At 35.3% G+C, this 19,021-nt stretch overlaps 1 protein-coding gene across 1 annotated transcript; it reads left to right on the top strand.

Annotated features, from left to right (window-relative positions):
* Positions 1 to 1,916: 1,916 nt before the first annotated feature.
* Positions 1,917 to 18,374, top strand: LOC121855572 (endoplasmic reticulum resident protein 44-like). Its single transcript, XM_042350577.1, has 11 exons — positions 1,917 to 2,014; positions 3,197 to 3,269; positions 3,767 to 3,922; positions 6,115 to 6,299; positions 6,678 to 6,793; positions 7,242 to 7,407; positions 8,589 to 8,709; positions 9,686 to 9,811; positions 11,326 to 11,447; positions 11,863 to 12,003; positions 12,849 to 18,374. The coding sequence occupies exons 1-10, from the start codon at positions 1,970 to 1,972 to the stop codon at positions 11,992 to 11,994; spliced, it is 1,242 nt and encodes a 413-aa protein (XP_042206511.1). The 5' UTR covers positions 1,917 to 1,969; the 3' UTR covers positions 11,995 to 12,003; positions 12,849 to 18,374.
* The last annotated feature ends 647 nt before the right edge of the window (positions 18,375 to 19,021 follow it).

Genomic DNA, 19,021 nt, shown 5'->3' with positions numbered 1-19,021 from the left:
CAACAGGGAATTTTTTTCCAGGATAGGTCCCCAGCAACATGTTATAAAGGTTCCCAAGAATCCAGCTGGAACCTTCGTCAGAATTCGAGGTGGCGTCCAAATTGGTGGGCGGCAGAATCAATTAGGATAAAATAGCCATATTTTTAAAACCACTTGACATAGATATCTCATTTTGAAGGGTTTGCAACGATGCCCTAATTAAAACACACAAAGGGGACTCCATGAAGCTCCCATTGCAGCTCTGCCTACAAAATTTTTATACTCATTGCACAAGTTGAACATTCAAACAAGAAATAATAAGTGGAAACATGAAATATGACTGTCTTTATCATACTGTTTCGGTTGTGATCAACTCTGAAACATTTCCTCAAACGCAATTTTCACTGAGACGGAGAAGAGATCCCGGGTTGGTGCTGAAGTGAAATAACTGTGTATGTGTCAACTTGTAGTGAGGGTTGTAGGAATGTCTGAGTCAGCCCAGATATATTGTTTGAGTATGAGAATTTGACGGGAAGGGCAGAGAATTCCCAGATTTTTCTATATATTATTTTTTCATCCTAACATAAGAATAAGTGGGACGAGGGGATTTTCCATATGTTGTTTATATACACTGTCAAAGACTGATATTGTACAGTACTTGGCTGTCTTGCAATGTGCACACATCTTCTTAGTCTGTACTGTACATGAATAACAAAAACTGGTTTTATATAAAAAATTATCCTGTCCAGATTTACAAAAGAAAAAATAAAGAGACAAAATATATATTTTTTTTCGATTATAATAAATAATAAAGTCCTTGTGATACCAATCTTAATGGTTCTACAAATTTTATCAGTTTCCAAAATGTGGCATTTTAAGTTCTAATATAGTAACAGTCTGGCCAGAATTGTTCATGTTATGGTGAACACATTTAGAAGTTTTATAAACATATTTTAGTATTGTAGTAATTATCTGATGCCGGAAATACTGGACGGGTTACGTAATGTAGAGCTCTATTCTTGGTTGATGAGAAAGTTAGTTCTAAATAAATAATATAAATTTTAAAATAAAATTATAATTATTGAGTCTATAGACGTCAACAATAATTATCTAATAATTCTCATTATTTTTCTATTTGTTTTAGCTCCGTTACCCTGACAATGTTTGACAGCAGGAGACAACAACATGCCGACTTGGAAGTAAATATCAAAATAACCTAAATTAAAGGATGTCTATGAATTTAAATAACTTTATTACCTATATAAGTAATTTATATGTATTTAATGAAACATATTAAATCATAAAAAGGTAGGTAAGTGAAATAATAAGGAAGAATAATAAATTTTCAAGCGAGTGTTGGAAGTTCTCTGGAGGCAGTCTACGTGTTGTGCAGAGAGTGAGTCAACCAATGTTACATATATTCCACGAACAACACCTAATATATTTTTAAATGAAAGAAGCATAACCTAACCTAACCTAACCTAACATAAGTTATCAAAGACAAACAAAACTCTCGTATATTAGTTCAGGTTTGGTTATGAAAGGTTCGATTGGGTTTTATTATTGAATAATAAATAGCTTTGAGGTGATGTTAGTGGTGTTTTTTTTAATAACAGGTGATGTTAACCTACTAAAACCTTAACCTAATCAAGCTAAACTAAGCTTAACGATACTAGGTACCTTAGCTCTGTTTAAGGTAGATTTTGTAATATATTGTCGCCTAAATAAAAATAGTAATTTTAGATCATATTTATGGTTTTTCATAAATTTATAACTTTAACCGAATATAAACCTATTTTTGTAGAACAGAAAAACTATAAGGTAGATTAGGTAAGATAATTTATACATGTAATTATTATTATTGTCACTCAGGTAATAAATAACTTTACTGTCGTGTTCGCGGTACTTGTCAAACATCGTCCATTTTAGCCCAGAGAACAGCTGTTGTCGAGGCGAGACTCTGCGTGTCCCTTTCTCTCTCTTGTAAAAAATGACAAAATTAACATTACTCCAATTGGTTCTCTCTCTTGTAACGGTAAGATAAGAGTTTTTAATGTATTACTGTAACGTTATAACTACCATATGTTAATGAGTCTGTTATAGATAAGTAGTAGTGATGATAAGTGTGTGGTGGTAAGCGGCGTGTGGCCTAACAACCATTAAGGAGTGTTTTAATGTTTTACTGTTAATACTCACCTCTAAGACTCATACTGCTTATAAATATACTCACAGTGGTTCCTTAAAGTCGATGGTGTGGGTTATATGTGGTGTATGAGTGAGTTAATCAGTCAGGGTAAAACCTTAATGTCTTTCCTTCATTAAACTGACTATACCTTTATTAATAAACCTGTACTGACTGTATATAATGTTTGTGTATATCTGTATTTGTCTATAAATGATGAACTAATGTGGAATTATGTGATGATGTTATAAAATATTTCCTTTCTGTTATCACTAGTTAATAAAGTCAAGTTAAGTGTACAAGTGTGATAAAATTAATGATAATCTCCCAGGTTTTCCAGTCAATTAAGGAAGAGTATCTGTAAAAGAAAAACTTATTATGACTGAAGGAAATCAGGTGGAAGAATTTCACTCTTCTCATTACATTTTCTGGTTGAATTTAATTGATTTTAAGTATTTTTCAGGAGATGTTATCTGTTATTTGTGCTCCTACTATTATTTTAAGTTTATAGCCGAGTTTTACGAGAAAGACGATTATTCTATCTAATTCTTATGTATCCCTGGTCCTTCCACTTCTGGCATGGTGCGCCCCAAAGTTTTAATTTAAACTAACTATGTCAAAATAACAACATGAAAAAACACTATGATACAAAGAAAAATCTTAGTGAAATTGATAAAAATGTTAATGAAACTTCCTTTGCAACTACTGTACAATATTGTGTCATAGGTACATAGACAACACTAACTGCACACATTTTTTATTAGCTTTAATGGTGTTTTATTATTTTATAAACGAATTAAATACCCAGTAATAAGTACATAAAGTTTGAAGTTACCTACTACGTACATATGTCAGGCCTCTCACCTTAAGAGAAACTTAACTTACACAAGCACATACAGTACCATAATTGTTGTTGCTATGGCATGAGGTATCCAGTTTGACAAAGATTTAATTGTTTTGTGACACTAAACAGGACTGTACCTGTACTATACTCTAAATATAATAGAAAATAAGTCATAATTAATTTGATTTCAGCTGGTGTTACAGTTTACCAGAATACAAGGAGGGGCTCTGCAGTTAGACAATAGCAACTTTGACAGTATTATAGGTAAGTACACTGCTCATTATTATTGTTATTATTATTACTGTGTTATTATTATTACTGCACTATTGTTGTTCATAAGTGTTCTGTACTGGTAACACGAGCCTAAACTGGTCAATCAACTCAATGGTTATAAAGTTGTGAGAATTTAACTGGTAATACTGTGACTCTTAAAAAAGTAGCTATTGTATGTTCAGTACTGTAATCCTTGATATGTACTCAACTATAAATGCTCACTGGAGGTAATGATATCTCTGTATGGTCCTTGTTAGCCTGTGAGTAATCAGTTATAATGTATTCCAGACTTATCAGATTATCAGGAAATTGTGAAGGAATGTTTCTTTTTATGGTGTTGGCCGACAAGGGAGTGAGGGGTGTAAGGGTACCGTAGTGGGCATGTAAATTGACTTGGATAATCTTAAGGGTGTGCTTTTTAATAGATGCAGGGGGTAAACACTGCATCGGTTAGGTTTATTTTCTAATGTAATATTTTGTCTTAACAGGTGGTAATGAGCTGGTGTTCATCAACTTCTATGCAGATTGGTGTCGCTTCAGTAACATTCTAGCACCTACTTGGGATGAGGCTGCTGATAAAGTTCGAGAAGCATTCCCAGATGATGGACGGGTTGTCATCGGCAAAGTTGACTGTGATGCAGAGTGTAAGTTTTGTTTGGGGAATCTGTCATGCAGCAGTGGATTCATACAGGCTGTTTATGATGCTATTGACCATTAGGAAGAATATGACTATGCATCACACCATCACTCCTCCTCATGGATGGTTGTGTGTGTGCATTGAATACACATAAAAGTGATTTTAAATTTACTCTTATGTCCCTATTTATGTTGATGGATCTGTGTAAAGAATAAGAGAGGGGTGCTGCACCATCAACTCCGTTTATAGTACCACAATACCAGTTTTAAGGTGTTCGGTCCATAAGTTTTGTGGGACGAGGGATAATTTGCAAGATGCATGCCATAGCTGCCTTATTAGTCAATCTTAAAGGCCTTTGGAGGAGGTTTTACTTCAGTTCCATCACACTACAAATATCTGGGGAGACCTGTGGTGTTTTAGCAACTCTCTCCACCCTGGGAAATCAGATTAGTACTTCTGTGTTTACATAATACAGTATTCTCAAAAGGTTAGTTAGACTGTATGAAAATGGAGCAGTGAGCTCATAATAAAACATCACTAACTTTTGGTTGATCATGTGAGTACTGGAGGCTTGTAAATGTTTGACCTAATTTACTGTTGAGTTTTGCTGTTTTATTTTATGTACATGATGAATAAGTGCAGAGTTGTGTACTGACTGTAAACAGAAAGATACCACAAGCTAATGAAAAACTATTTCGTCCTTGACTTCCGATCATAAGGGTATCTGAGTTTTAGTGATTGAAATGACCCATCCTCTGTACGAACTCCTGCATGCAACTGATGCAGTGTCATAACCATAGTCCAAATACAGGAGAAAGTGCTGTGTAGCCCTTGGGGTTTGCATCCCTACACACCCTTTGGGTTGTAAATATGACAAATTGTGAATCAATTATTGTACACCTCTTGTAAAAATGGGGTTACCTTTTAAGGTCTCTAGTTTATACCCTAAAATTCATTGAAACCTGAAAATTATTGTTATCAGTTCTGATATTTTATTTAGTCCTAATGGGTCCTTGTATTAATCAATCTTAGTGGGCCCCATGTCCTATACTGTAGTCTGTTCACTCGAGTCTTGCAACTGAGGCCTAAGGTCAGTTCAAAGAAAAGCAATGGATTGGCTGGCAGACGGACATGCAGAAAGTTACTACAGTTCTGTATTATATAATTTATCGTACAGTATTTATATTCTGATATTTTAAGGGATAATAATTATTCTGCGTTGATCTCTGATAATTTCCGCACTTGGGGAAGCAAAAATCAGCACATGGAATGCTCTGGTAATAGAAATATGAGAAAGAACACGAACATGAGGAACAAGTTCTGGGAAGTAAATGCCTCCTTGCCACGTGACGTCACACAGTGAGGTAGACTATGTCGCTGAGATTTTGTGATCTTTTTGTGTTGTCTTTAAGATATTTATGTTACCAGAGTATTTCACTTGATAATTTTTACTTTTCTAAGTGTGTAAATTATCAGAGATCAACCCAGAATAGTTATTATCCCTTAAAATATCAGAATATAAATATGATAGATTAAATACTAATGAGCTGTAGTGACTTTTCCCATGTCTGTCCACCATCCAATCAGCTGCCCTGCTACAAACTGATCCTAGGCCTCAGTTGCAAGGTTCGAGTGAACAGACTGTAGTAAGGCCCAGTTTTAATGGAAAAAATAATGATTTAATCTTATTCCTTTGAGTGGCAGGGGCTTCTCTCAGCTGAATAAAATTTTCCGATATTAGCCAGAATAAATACATAGTGCAACACTGCTCCTTAAGGTGCCAACCTCTTGTGTATGGGATTCTTCCTCAGCTGAATAAAATATTAGCCAAATAAAATATCAAGAGTGTTCTCCCTATAGTGAAGGAGTAAGTTTGTGGCACATATACAGTAAGTTGAGTCTCACTAGGACATTGGAGCCCAGAGGACCCTAAGCTTCAATGGGCTTCAAATTGAGTAGCAAAATTTTTTTTTATTATGAAGATCAATTTGATCCTTGTATAGAATGTTCTTAAAATTTCTAGAAGGATCGATCTTTTATCTCATGAACTCACTTTATGCAGGCTCTGCACTGTAGAGACCCATACATGGACCATGGCTCAACAAATCCATGGATTGGTTAAAATTTCACACATTATACAATATATCCTCTAATTTGATGTTTATTAATAGGTAGTTAAAATGTGTCACTTTATTGCAGCAAGCATTGCCTCGCGTTTCCACATCACCAAGTATCCTACTCTGAAACTTCTCCGGAATGGTCAGACTTCAAAACGGGAATACCGAGGGCAGAGATCTGCAGATGCTTTTGCCACCTTCATAAAAGAACAGCTGAAGGACCCCATAAAAATAATGGAAGAACTAAATGAGATCCAGAATATAGAGGTGGGTCAGATATGTTTTGTTGCGAGAGATGGAAAGCTGGTGTCTAATGATGTCTTTACTAAGGGTAGGTATGACCCAGTCTGGTTTATGTTAATGTTATGTTGGTTTGTTGTTGCAGCACAGAAGAAGTCAATAATGAAGGAGTAATGAGGTGGATTGATATGATGTATGTGTAACATAGCCAACCCACCCATCACCACCTCTCACACATAGCTAACCCACTCATCACCACCTCTCACACATAGCCAACCCACCCATCACCACCTCTCTCACCCTCACATTACCAACCCATCACTCACTAGTATGAAGATAAGAAAGTTGTGTGAACAGATGTTTAATGTGTGTTCTGTCTTTATCAATACCTACTGTTTCTCTCAGGAGACCAAGAGAACTGTGGTTGGGTACTTCGAGCGCCAGGATGTGCCCGAGTACGAGGTGTTCAAGAAGGTGGCACTCAACCTCAAAGATGATTGTCAGTTCCTTGCAGGATTTGGGTGAGTTAGTTTTTTTTTATGCAGTTTTATAGACATGGTAATTATCCGATTAGTTATAAGGGTAATATGAACAAGTGATCCATATATCTACTCCATTATCCTGGTAACTTTTCTCCACTAAAGTATTGAAGCTCAGGATATTTCTATAAAGGTTTTTGGAAAGATACTACCGGACAGATAGCTTACTGTGTGTGTTAGATGGGTAAAGAGGAGGCTGATAGTCAGATGTAAGGAAACTGATGTGAATAAATTGTCAATGATACCGGTAGTAGCTACATTTATTGTCCCATCCACAAGGTATATATTATAACACGTGCATTGTTCTGCAAAACTAGTGGACCTTTTGTTGTGTTCCTGTTGAAGGTGGGAGACTCATTGTCTATTCTGTGTAGCATTAATTAGGGGCTTCATTGTTGGTGTTATTTATATATATTTTTTATCTAAACAGAGATGTAGTGCGCAGCATGCATCCACCTGGGGAAAGTATCATTGCTTTTAAGGCTTCTATAACTATGGAAGATGATGCCTTCATTGGTTCTCTCATGTCCTATGATGAGGTCTCTATTTGGGCCACCGAGCGATGCATTCCACTTGTGCGTGAGATCACATTCCAGGTGAGTGTCTGCTAATGTTCAGTGTCTCTTCTCTTACAGTAACAATGTTATGTCAAGAATGCCTCCTCTTAATTTACATAGATATGGTTTAATGTGTAATACTTGGTTGATGCTATTCCTGGTGGTCATTTTTAGAGATGATTACAATAATTTTCATCTCTTTCATGAAGTTGTGTTGAAACACCTAATGGAAAGCATTAACATTATAGTTCTTGCCTTTGGGATGACAATCAAAGGTATAATGCAATGTGAATGTTTAGAAAAAATAGCTTCGTGTATTCACTTATCATTCATTCATTTTTTTTTCTTCATAATGTACTACTGTATGACAATAACATTATATATAAATTAGGGACATGAAATTTGAAGTGAAAGCAATTTCTCAATAATAAGAATTATCAAAAGCTAATTTCGTACAGTACCAGGTATGTTTTATACTCAGTTTACACTTGTCATTTGTGGTCAGCTTTAGTCAGACTTTGTTTACACTATGGAGTCATAGTGGTGAGGTGAGGTGAGGTGAGGAGGAGGGAGGTGGTGAGGTGAGGTGAGGCAGGCAATTTGAAGAGGGAGAAAACTTAGGAGACTGCTGGTGATCACTTGATAATACAGTACATACAGTATTTCCCTACATCACTTAGTAGTACAGTACATACAGTATTTCCCTACATCTCAAGCCATTAAACTAGACTCTGTGCTGCAGTATTTATGAATTAATTAAAATTTTTAGCAGTGTAGAAGAAGAAGAATATTTGGTGTGGATGTTTGGTGCTTTTTTTCAGTGTAGTTTTATTGTGTCTTGGAGCCAAATTTTTCCCAATAGGTACAAGTCTCTAGTTACACAATGTGTGCCAGTTGGTGATTAGGCTTCTTTATATTTACTTAGGACTAGGACTGCAGTTATTTGGTAAAAACTGAATCTTGAACAGTACTGCTTATTAAGGGTGTACATCCCTGTTTTTTGTGAATGGTACGGGGCTGGTGCATTTTGTGAGATGTAAACAAACACACAGTTGCCACATCTCACAAAACTGTACCAGGTATAAGTGCAGGATTATTGTGTTTGGACAGTACAGTATAAATATCTTGATAATGATGCCAACACTGGTTGAAGAAGCTTTTTGAATAGGTCATTTACATATTTTCTTTGTTAATATTCATAGATTCTTGATTAATTTCAGAATGCAGAAGAGTTAACTGAAGAGGGGCTGCCTTTCCTGATTCTCTTCCATGCTCCAGATGATACAGATAGCATCAAGAAATACACAGCACTTGTACAAGGAGAACTTGCTGATGAAAAACGTGAGACAATAAATTTTTTCTTGGATGGTGTGTCTGTGGGATGGGAAAGCTTGGTGTCTAGCAGTTGTGAGGGGTGGAGATGCTGTTGATGGGTGATGCAGTAGCCTCGGGTTATTTCACAAGATAGGGACCGAGAACGTTCATGAAATACTCCAGTCATGATAAAAGACTGCCTTCCTGTGTTACCGCCAGTTATTCTTACAGCCGACTCGATTCCTGATGCCGTAAGTGTACCTATGTTAACACGCCTATCAAAACAAAACGGAGCTTTTCTAGCACACAAATGATGTATACCAAAGGTTGTTTGTTTCCTGCACACCTGAATAAACCATATATTATTTTACTGGGTTTCCTGCATCTTCCTCTATCATTTTGCAATTCTCCCTTCATTTATTCTGCCAAAGCTGATGCAGCCTCTGTAACAAGTCATACATCATAGCTTGGCAGTTTTAATGAAGCTGTGAAGCCAGATGTTCAGAGCATCATCATCCTTTCCTTTTCTCCAACTTTTGACCCATATAATATTTAGAGTGGTTCTTCATCTTACTCTCTTTTCTTCTTCTTCATTTTCTTGTTATTCTTACTCATACTCATTCTTCTTACTGTTACTCTTCCTTTTTACTCTTACTCTTCTCTTACTCCTACTCTTTTATCTTACTCCTATTTTCCTCTTACTCCTACTCTTCCTTCTTACTCTTATTCTTTCTTCTTACTCTTACTCCTCTGCCTCTAATTTTCTCCTGTTTCTTACTTTCTTCTTCTTACTCATTCCTCTTCCTGTGGCTCCTTACTCTTTCTTACTCTTCTCACTCCTTATCTTCTTATGACTCTTGAATAAAATGTGTGTTTTATATAAGATAGGTCATAAGAGACCATTTAGCTTGAGAAATTTCCAGCACATGAAATTCAAGCATTTTTCTGTGCTAGAGGATTACCTTGATGTTGCTGCTGCTGATATACCTTATTATGCCAACAGAAAATGTCAACTTCCTGACTGCAGATGGTGTGCAGTTCGCTCATCCTCTTCATCACCTGGGCAAGTCAAAAAAGGATTTGCCACTCATTGCTATTGACTCCTTCAGACACATGTATCTCTTCCCTGGTAAGTATTAGTTCGATGTTATCATGACATTAGCATTGTTTTGCCTTTTATATAGACAACCTTACAAAGCAGTTAGGATTGTCATGTCTTATTTTTTGTCATCACTTGTCTGCCAGTGTTGTTCTTCTGTTACTGTTGTTAATCAGACCACATTAACAGACAAAAGACAGATAGATAGATAAACAGATCAATTGATAGGTACATAGTTTTAAAGTAAAATTGTCATGCAAGTTGACATTGGTTCATCATATACTACAGTACAATTGCCCGCATATGTACAGTTGGCTCCACTCCTGGGTTTACCACCTACCGTTGCTAATCCCTTCTCTAAAGTGTGAATTCAAACCACTCGCTAGTGAGCGAGGGGAAGGGGAGGGGTGTGCCTTAACCCTTAAGCCCCGGGTTAGGGTGCTGCTGGCAGTATTCCCCCCGCGGGGATAAATCTAGAAAAAAATTAACTTTTCCAAAAAATAATAATAATAAAAAAAAGGCGGGAAAATGTGTGGACTTTCTGGAACGTCACCCAGGGATGCGCTGGTCGAACGTTCTGGAGCGTCACCGGGGCCTAAGGGTTAATGTGGGGGAGACTGAGTATTAGGGGTGTGGAGGGAAAGTGTGTATCAGTTGGGAGAGATTACAAAATGAGAAAAATGCTTTGACAATACCAACAATGTTCCTTTGCAAAAGGGGGCATTTGTGAACAAATGGATTGTGGATATGTTTGAATCTATATCTTGTAGAAGCAGCGAAGCTTTGTTTAACCCCTTGATTACAAGACGGAACTTCCCCCAGCTGAATAGAATTGTCTGGTGGTAGCCAGAATAAAGGAGATAAGAAGATATTCTAAAGGGATTAATTAACAATCAAAACAGTCAGGAAGTAGGCACCACATATTTATTGTAATACAAATTTGATGTAAACACAAATAGTTCAGTTGGCAGTTGTCCCGCATAGAATCAGCAAACCACAGTTTCAAAAACGATGTAGCTGTTGTTTAATGGTCTTAAATAATAAAGCCAAAGGAATATGTTGAATGTTTATTTTTTTTATTAACATTTCCCTTTTACTTATTCTTAAAAATAGATTTTTACAAAATCGTACCTTTATAAGGATCATATTAGGGTGGAGCAAAATGTTGAATATAGTTTCACATGTCAAAAGCTCAATTGATTAGGGTTGACATTATCCATCACTGTGTGGCTCATTGTCTGACTGATAGCTTTCTGTAAATTCATTCTTGGGTAAAAAACTTCTTCCCTTGACCAGGCAAACAGATACTGAATAAGATTTTAGCACTATTAAATTTTTTTAAAAGAAAGAATGAAACATATAGTACAGATTAGACCTTCCTCACCTGTTGGTATTACAGTTTTAGACTAATGAAACTGCATAAATGATGTGGGGAGATGGTTTGAGTATAGGTGAGTGGATAGGGATAGCTGGAGCTTCATTTGTTTAGGTCTTTGATAATGTGTTTTGTAATGATAATCTCCTTTTATTCTCCCTCAAATCAGATTACAATGAGGCTTATATTCTGGGGAAAATGAAGAGTTTTTTGGCTGATCTGTATAGTGGAAAGCTTCATCGTGAGTTCCATTATGGCCCTGATCAAGAAACTACTGAGGAAACTGCGCAGGTATGTTTCTGTGTTGGTAACTCACATAAGTCAGCTTCCTTGTTTCATCTCTCCTAAACACCGACTCTCTCCTAAGTCTCTCATGATCCTGTTATTAGGGATCCTGCTGAAATATTCCATCCCATGGCTAGTCTTTTTACTCTCTTTTTGATTCACTGGAGGGGTATTTAGGATTTATTTTTTGTCACTGTTATCCTTAATTTTTGTCATGTTACTCATTACACAGGAACAACCGAAGGAAGATTTTTTGGTGAGCTTTGCAAAAATTATAGCAGATGATACTAAGAAAATAATGGCCATCTGATGGTTTTTGGGGTAGATAAACATGACAGACTGGTAGACAGTAGTAGGTAGGAGACATGCAGTGTTGGACTATTGGACGTACTGTAATTACAACTCGTTATCCTTATTTCAGATTGCAGACAATTCAGACACTACGAATCCAAATGTGAAGAAGGAAAAACCGACCAATCCACCTGAGTCTTCGTTCAAGAAGTTGGCACCGTCTAAGAACAGATACACACTGCTTGACAGAGACGAGCTCTAGGAGAATAATGTACACTTTTGATTTTTAGAACTTACAAATTGGGAATGCTTTTTCTGTTTAAAGGGGGAATATTGGTTTGACAGTAATTTATGAGGATAAAAATTTAGATTTGTTATAAGGGAGGGTTGGGGAGGAGTTATCTAAAGGTAATGCAGCACAAGGGATGTTGATGGGGATAAAGAGGTCAGGTAGGTAAAATTTAATTTCTATAAGGAGCACTATGATTTGGTTTGTGCATGCATGCATGTATGTGTAGAGGGATGTGGCTCATGCATAGGTGTGTGTAAGGGGATGCATCTCATGTATAGATATGTGTGTATGTGCATATGCTCGGGTGTATGTATGTGCATATGTTCGGGTGTATGTGTGTGTGTATACATATGCTGGGGTATGTATGTGTATACATATGCTTGGGTATGTGTGTGTGCATATGCTTGTGTGTGTGTGCATGCGTGTGGGTGGATGTGTGTGTGGGTGGGGCTTTTTGTAAGTAATATTGGATGTGTTTGCAACTACGTGTATGTTTTCCCGACAGACTTTGTTAATAGATTAAGATGGATGAGAAGAGATTTTGGTAATTTATAAAGGTGGATGTGAATGACTATAGTAAGTGTTAATAGAGCCAACAGAAAATTTGAATGAGCTTGTGAGTATTGTCAATGCTTAACTGTTCCTGCTTAACAGATGATGAGAATTTTGAAAATATTGAAGATGATTCAGAGTGCAAATAGTAGGTTTTTTAGCTGTTTTTACTTCTATGGGTGAAATAAAAATACATTTAATATCTTCAGAATTTGATATCTACTCTGGTATATGATGTTAAGCAATCTTGAATTGATTTCTATCACTTTCAGGTCAAGAGGGTTTCAGTCTTACTGAAGTGCAATCTACTCTAACCATTAGGATTTAGGCCTATTAGAATTGGGGTCCATCGGATCTCGAGCTTTTTAGGAACTTGGCCCAAATCCTAATGATCAATTCAGACTAGGTTGGGAGCCAGTGGTAGTGAGGCTCAAGTGACCAGTGACTCCCGTGTCATGAGGGCTTTAATTGGCTGTGTCTGAGTTATGGAAGGTGGTTATAGCTAAATAATTAATATCTTTTTGTTTTTATTCTTTGGAGATTTTATTTAGAAATAAAAATGGTTATTCTTAAGTTATAGAAGCGGTCATTCCTTTTCATTTTTCATTTGCTCGGGAAGTACCGTACAGTAAAATGGTTTTAGTAAGTTTTCAAAAGACGTTTTAGGTTCTTGTGAATCCCTTTTATTTTTATTTTTTTCCTTCTGGCACACACTGCTGACAATCTCATAAGAAATATGACTCTTGTATATGTTCATTATGGTGTGTTGTTTTACACTCAAGATAGTCACTTGTTCAGAACCTTGTCCAGACTTTGTGGATGCCATATGTGTGTATGTGGAACATCTGGATATTACTGTGTCCCTTGGAGGGAATGGCGTATTATCGATATATAAATTGTAATACTATCATTGAAAATTATACATATAATGGTGATTGCCCAGGACAAGAAATATGATAGTATTAATGAATACCCATGTACTGTATGGTAACTTAAAATTCATGACCTGTTTGTATGAATAGATTTATTACAAATGACTTAGACTGGTTTCGTAAACCATTTCTCCGGAAAAGGTTGAAGTACTATATTTGTTTATACCAGTAACAGCTCTCAAGACTTTAAACATGGTACAGTACAGTAGAGATAATGTAGAAAAACAAAATCCTGTGCAAGCATTAGTGTTGCTCTTAGTAACCATGTTCTTTATTTGTATAGTTGAGTTATGTACCTTTATTGACAAGTATCTAGAACACATATAAAAGAATGTACCTACAGTTGCCTGCACTTATACCTGCTACAGTGTCTGGCGCATTTTGTGAGATGTGGCAACTCTGTAGAATGCTTATCTAGCATCCTTAGTCTGGCTACTATTGTGAGGTTCCTTAGGGCCATTCTGGGAGTTTTAATACAATGTAAACAGACAGTTGCTGCATCCCACAAAACGTGCCAGTCATTTTACCAGGTATAAGTGCAGGCGGCTGTACATATATCCATAGTTATGACTCATATGTTGGTAGCATTCCAAGTTAGCAGTTTGAAAAAATCTGGAAAATATCTAGTAATTTTTTAAATTCTATTCAATGTTAAATTTTGCACTTAGTCGCGAAATATTACACGGAATATTGTCATAAGATAATGTGTTGATTATAAATGCAGTAGAATTGTAATGAAATACTATAGTGATTGGATACAAAATGAGGATGGTAACCTGGTAAAAGCCTTCACCTGGTCATGATATGTAATAATGATCATAAAGAAGCTACAGGAATGATTGTGCAGTACTGTATATCCATAAATAAGCTCGGTCATGTGGGCAAGAAGAGTCATTAGTGTTGTGGGTGCTGGAGACACTACTTGACATCATAAGCTTTACCTCCTGTTCATATAAACTCACCTAAGGATTTTGAAATTTGTTGGAGAAAGAAATATTTTTTTTATTATTTAATGTTATAAAATAGTTGTAGAACACTTAAGTTTTTGTTGTAAGAATGTGTATATACAGTATATATATATTACTCTGATTGCGTGTATATATATATACATATATATATATATATATATATATATGTGTGAAGATCTTCATGAACATTTGAAGTAGAAATTATGGTACAGCCTTTCTTGATTACATGTACTGTATGTGCTTCCAGCTGATTTTAATGATTCAAGTTTTCTGGAAAGAATATTGATAACTAGACCTTAATTTGGTATGAAAGTAAATTGAACACACACACACACACGCATGCACATATATACACATACATTTTAATGCAAATTGTAAGGTACATTTGAGGATCAGGAATCTGAAAATCTATTTTTCAAAGCGTTTTCAATTAAAAATGCTCTCTAAATTTCATCAGGTGACCTAGCCTAGGTGGGATCAACTGATGAGGTGTTGTGTCCTCTGCATTACTCTTTTGTCACTCAGTATTGTGGGTGCTGACCAGGTATACTGCCCCTAAGATGTCTCAAAACAAATGAAAAAGTTATGATACTGAGTGGCGTAGTGCAAAAAGCAAACATGATGTGTTTAAAATCAAAGAAAAGGTGAAAATTCTTCTAAAACTCGTTAAGGAAACTGCCTGACAAATTACCTAAATTATATGCTAATAGCAAATCAGTTAAGGCCATGTGAAAAGAAAAAAAAACGGTGTAGCCAAAGTATCCAGCATGGATAAACATCATCTTGATATCATTATTGAAACAGCAGGAGCCACCGAGTTCATTTTAGCTCTTTGATGCTCCAGTTACGTACAGATACGCTAGCTGACTCCAACCTCCTCTATATCTTATCTATTCATTTTTCAACATTTCAGCTTTTAAGTTAATTAGCATACAGTATCTGAATAAAGACACAGAACATACTGCAGAATAATACTGTACTGTTGTATTTTGTTTTCCATATACGTACTGTACAACTTCAGTATAAATAAGGAAAATTTGGGTTACGTGCATGCTTGGGTAGACTGGCTGTGTGTGTGGCTGCTCTCTGGGTGAGTGTAGTAACAGTACTTTTTGAGTATTAAGAGAGGGAATGCTAAAAATTGAGTGAAGAAAAAACTTGTGAAATTACAAAACCAGTGATGAAATATGAGGTTGATAACATGCAGCTGGCAGTCCTACTACTGTACTGTACTGTACTGACTACAGCATTGTATTATGGAACATTCAGTAAAAATTTCAGTGACATTTTTTGTTAGTAATTTAGTGAAGTATGTACTTCTCCATCTTTATGTAAATACAGTTTATTGTATTGTCATTTGTTGTAACCGATCGTGGGCCACATTTTGTTAAAATAATATTTTTTTTTATTAGATATACAGTAGAGTATACGTACAATACTGTACTGTATATGTACTTCTAGAGTAACAAACTTCCATTATTTACCTCTTGGTCTCGTGCATTTTGGATTCCTGATACTCAAGTGTATTGCGATATTTTATTCATTATTTTCAATAACAGTAATTTGAGTAACCAATATTTTGTATAGGCCTATGTTGTTTCAGGTAAAAGAAAACTTTTTGAAAATCTATTCCTCATTATTGTTAAACTGTACATTGATTATTCCCATAAGTATTTATCTCTTAGATAATACTGTAATTGAAGGGCTTCTTGGTCATACAGTAGTTTGAAACAAGTCTAGTATATTGTGTACTTAAATTATATTATTGAAAGTTTTTCATCTGAAATTCAGTTTTACACACATTATAAACTTGTATACAGTATTATATTTTTTAATATTTTTCTTATACTTGAAGAGGAATTTTACTTTTGTATTTTGAGGAACACTTTTGGTTAAGGAAATGACTAAATGTTCTCAACTATTCATTTGATAATACTGTATATTCAATACAAATTCAGGGTAGAGGGTAGACTTTACTACTAAGTTGGTTTCAGTTAATTTATCAGACATTGATTATTCCATGATATGCTTAGACTTACATCTGCATTTAATGAGTAAATTAATTGGCTGTTACACAATCAAGTTCAAAGGTTCTAACATGCAAGTAGTTCATATTTCGGATAAGAACTGGGAGGAAAAGGATTTAAATATTTTTTTAATATCTGTAGTCTCAAGTCGGACCATTCTATATGTGAACAGGTTCATTCATTCACTTTTATTTGCAGCGCATTAGATTATCTCTTGTTGGTACTTGGCTACACATGCTGCAGCAACATATGGCGAGATAAATTTTATATCCCGTAAGATGGGACTTGTAGCTATATTTTGATGATGACAGGGACTCAGATATTAATTTTCTAAACATGGATTTCAGACGGTGATGAATGACCTTAATAAAACTACAGTCAAGGTTTGAGGCACTGTTTTGCTTCTACACAGTGCTTGAATTAATGCAAACTTTTGGACTTGACTTCAGTTTTGCTTTTGCATTTGTGAGTAGCTTGAGGTTCTTTAAGAGTGGGTGCACCGAGGAAGTGAGCGAGTGTGAGAATGATGGGTGCACTATTTCAGATTTTATCAACCTTTGCATCATCCTTCACCTGCTCTGAATAATACAGTAATTTACACGAGTCAAAGAGTATTTGTTTGCTAGACATTGTATATATATATAAAAATCTATGTGCAGTTGTAGGAGTAACAGTTTACTTAATCTATTTACACGTGCTCACTTCCCAAGGATTTATATCGATTTATGCATATGTTATAACAGTACACTCATACAAGGCCATAAAATTTGACTATACCTTATTGTATTATCTTGTAAATAAGACTGTTGCTTGTAAGTGTTCCATTCACTCCACCTTGATGAACAATGGGTTAAAAATTTATATTTGAGTCATGAATAATCAAAATTTATGAGATACAGTTTCATATGTTAAGAAATTATCAAAAACATGTTAACTGTAAGTATGTATACAGTATATTACATTTCTTTTAGTCTTGTGGAACACTGAGGTCTTCAAAATTTCACTGTAAACTTGATATCTTTAATGGGGTAACTGTAATACCAAATTAATTCTGTCCAAAAATGTGGAAGCTTCAGAATTTTTTTTATTAAATAAGGTACGGTGTTAGTTTTCTTTATGTACTGTCTACAGTCAGGAAGATATTGTGTTGAATGGTATTAACAACTTGAAGGTACCGTTACTGTATATTGATTGGTATTAACAACTTGTCTAACTTCCTACAGTACTGGTAACCTTTGTCATCTTAAAGAATTACTGTACTGTACTGTATTTACCTATTGTATCACCAAAATTGTATATTTTTTTTTTTAGAAGGATTGAGCATTTTTGTTGCTTATTTGTTTCACTTAAGTGATCTTCAACGGGAAATTTCTATTGAGGCTGCAGGCCAATATTTAGTGTGTAGTTCAGTAAGGATTTAATGCCCCATCTTGTCTTTTTTCTGCAAATTCTTAACTGTCATTACACTGTCATGGTGCAATATGGTAATTCATTCACTGTGGTCTAGGTTAGGAATTGAGTCATGTACATAATGAAAAGGTATAAATTTATGCTTTCTCCAGAAATCTGAAGAAAATATGTATTTTTTCAATTGATAGGCTTGGACCCTTACTGAGCTAAGCCCTGGATATATAAGTGTGAGATACGAGTTAATGGATACCTAAATAGACTCTCTCAAACTGTCATGTTGTGTACTGTGAAAAAATTACAGTATTGTTTTGATGTGGTGCTCTTGTTCTCATTTTGATAAATCCTGTCATGTCATTTGTGTGCCGCACCATGTACAAAATCATTCCATGACTCATTCCTCTGAGCTAAAAGCTTATGAATGTGTTCATCATGAAATCCATTAAAAGTTTGATATATATAAAGGTAATATGGACTTCCCCCCCCAAAATGATCATGATGTTTTAAATATTTCAGTGTACTATACAGTACTGTATTGTACTGTTCTGTATCTTATAACATGATTACTAGGACTTGCTAATTCTGGAGGGATCTAATATTCATGTCTTATTTTGTACACAGTGGAAGGTAACAGAAGCTGGATGCTGTAAAAAGTATTTAACAAAAACAGTTGGAGTACTAAAAATATAATCCTACAGTATTAAAGAAAATCCTGATTCATGGGGGTTTCTATGGCTGCATTTCTAAATATTGTCACTTGTAAGAAAGAAAGGCACAATATTTGTTGATAGTTAATTTCTCATGACCAAAAATCATGTGCCTTGATACTGAGAGAACTGCCTATTACTGTACAATAGATCTCAATGATGGACTTCTCGGTACAGTACAGAATATTCCCAGTAATGGGTGTCTTTTTTTCTTCAAATATTTAGGAACATCGTTGACCTTTGACTAGATGCAGTGTAGCAGCTGACAATTCCTACAGAACGATGTGTCAAGATACACTTGAGCTTACATAAGTGTTGCATCGTTAAAACACACCAGTATTTCCCCTAAGCACTATTAACATTATATTTTATAGATTATTATTTTCAATAAAAATCATAATATT

The sequence above is a fragment of the Homarus americanus genome, unplaced genomic scaffold, assembly GCF_018991925.1.
Source record: "Homarus americanus isolate GMGI-L3 unplaced genomic scaffold, GMGI_Hamer_2.0 scaffold48406, whole genome shotgun sequence".
Lineage (NCBI taxonomy): Eukaryota > Metazoa > Arthropoda > Malacostraca > Decapoda > Nephropidae > Homarus > Homarus americanus.
The sequence above is the reverse complement of the archived record's forward strand: the minus strand, read 5'-3'. Positions and strand labels throughout refer to the sequence as shown.

Bases quoted from the DNA above. Each gene is read 5' to 3' on its own strand.
- LOC121855572 (XM_042350577.1), top strand. From the start codon at position 1,970: ATGACAAAATTAACATTACTCCAATTGGTTCTCTCTCTTGTAACG. The intron at 3,270-3,766 runs GTAAGTACACTG...TTGTCTTAACAG, and splicing joins CAACTTTGACAGTATTATAG to GTGGTAATGAGCTGGTGTTC. The intron at 8,710-9,685 runs GTGAGACAATAA...TTATGCCAACAG, and splicing joins AGAACTTGCTGATGAAAAAC to AAAATGTCAACTTCCTGACT.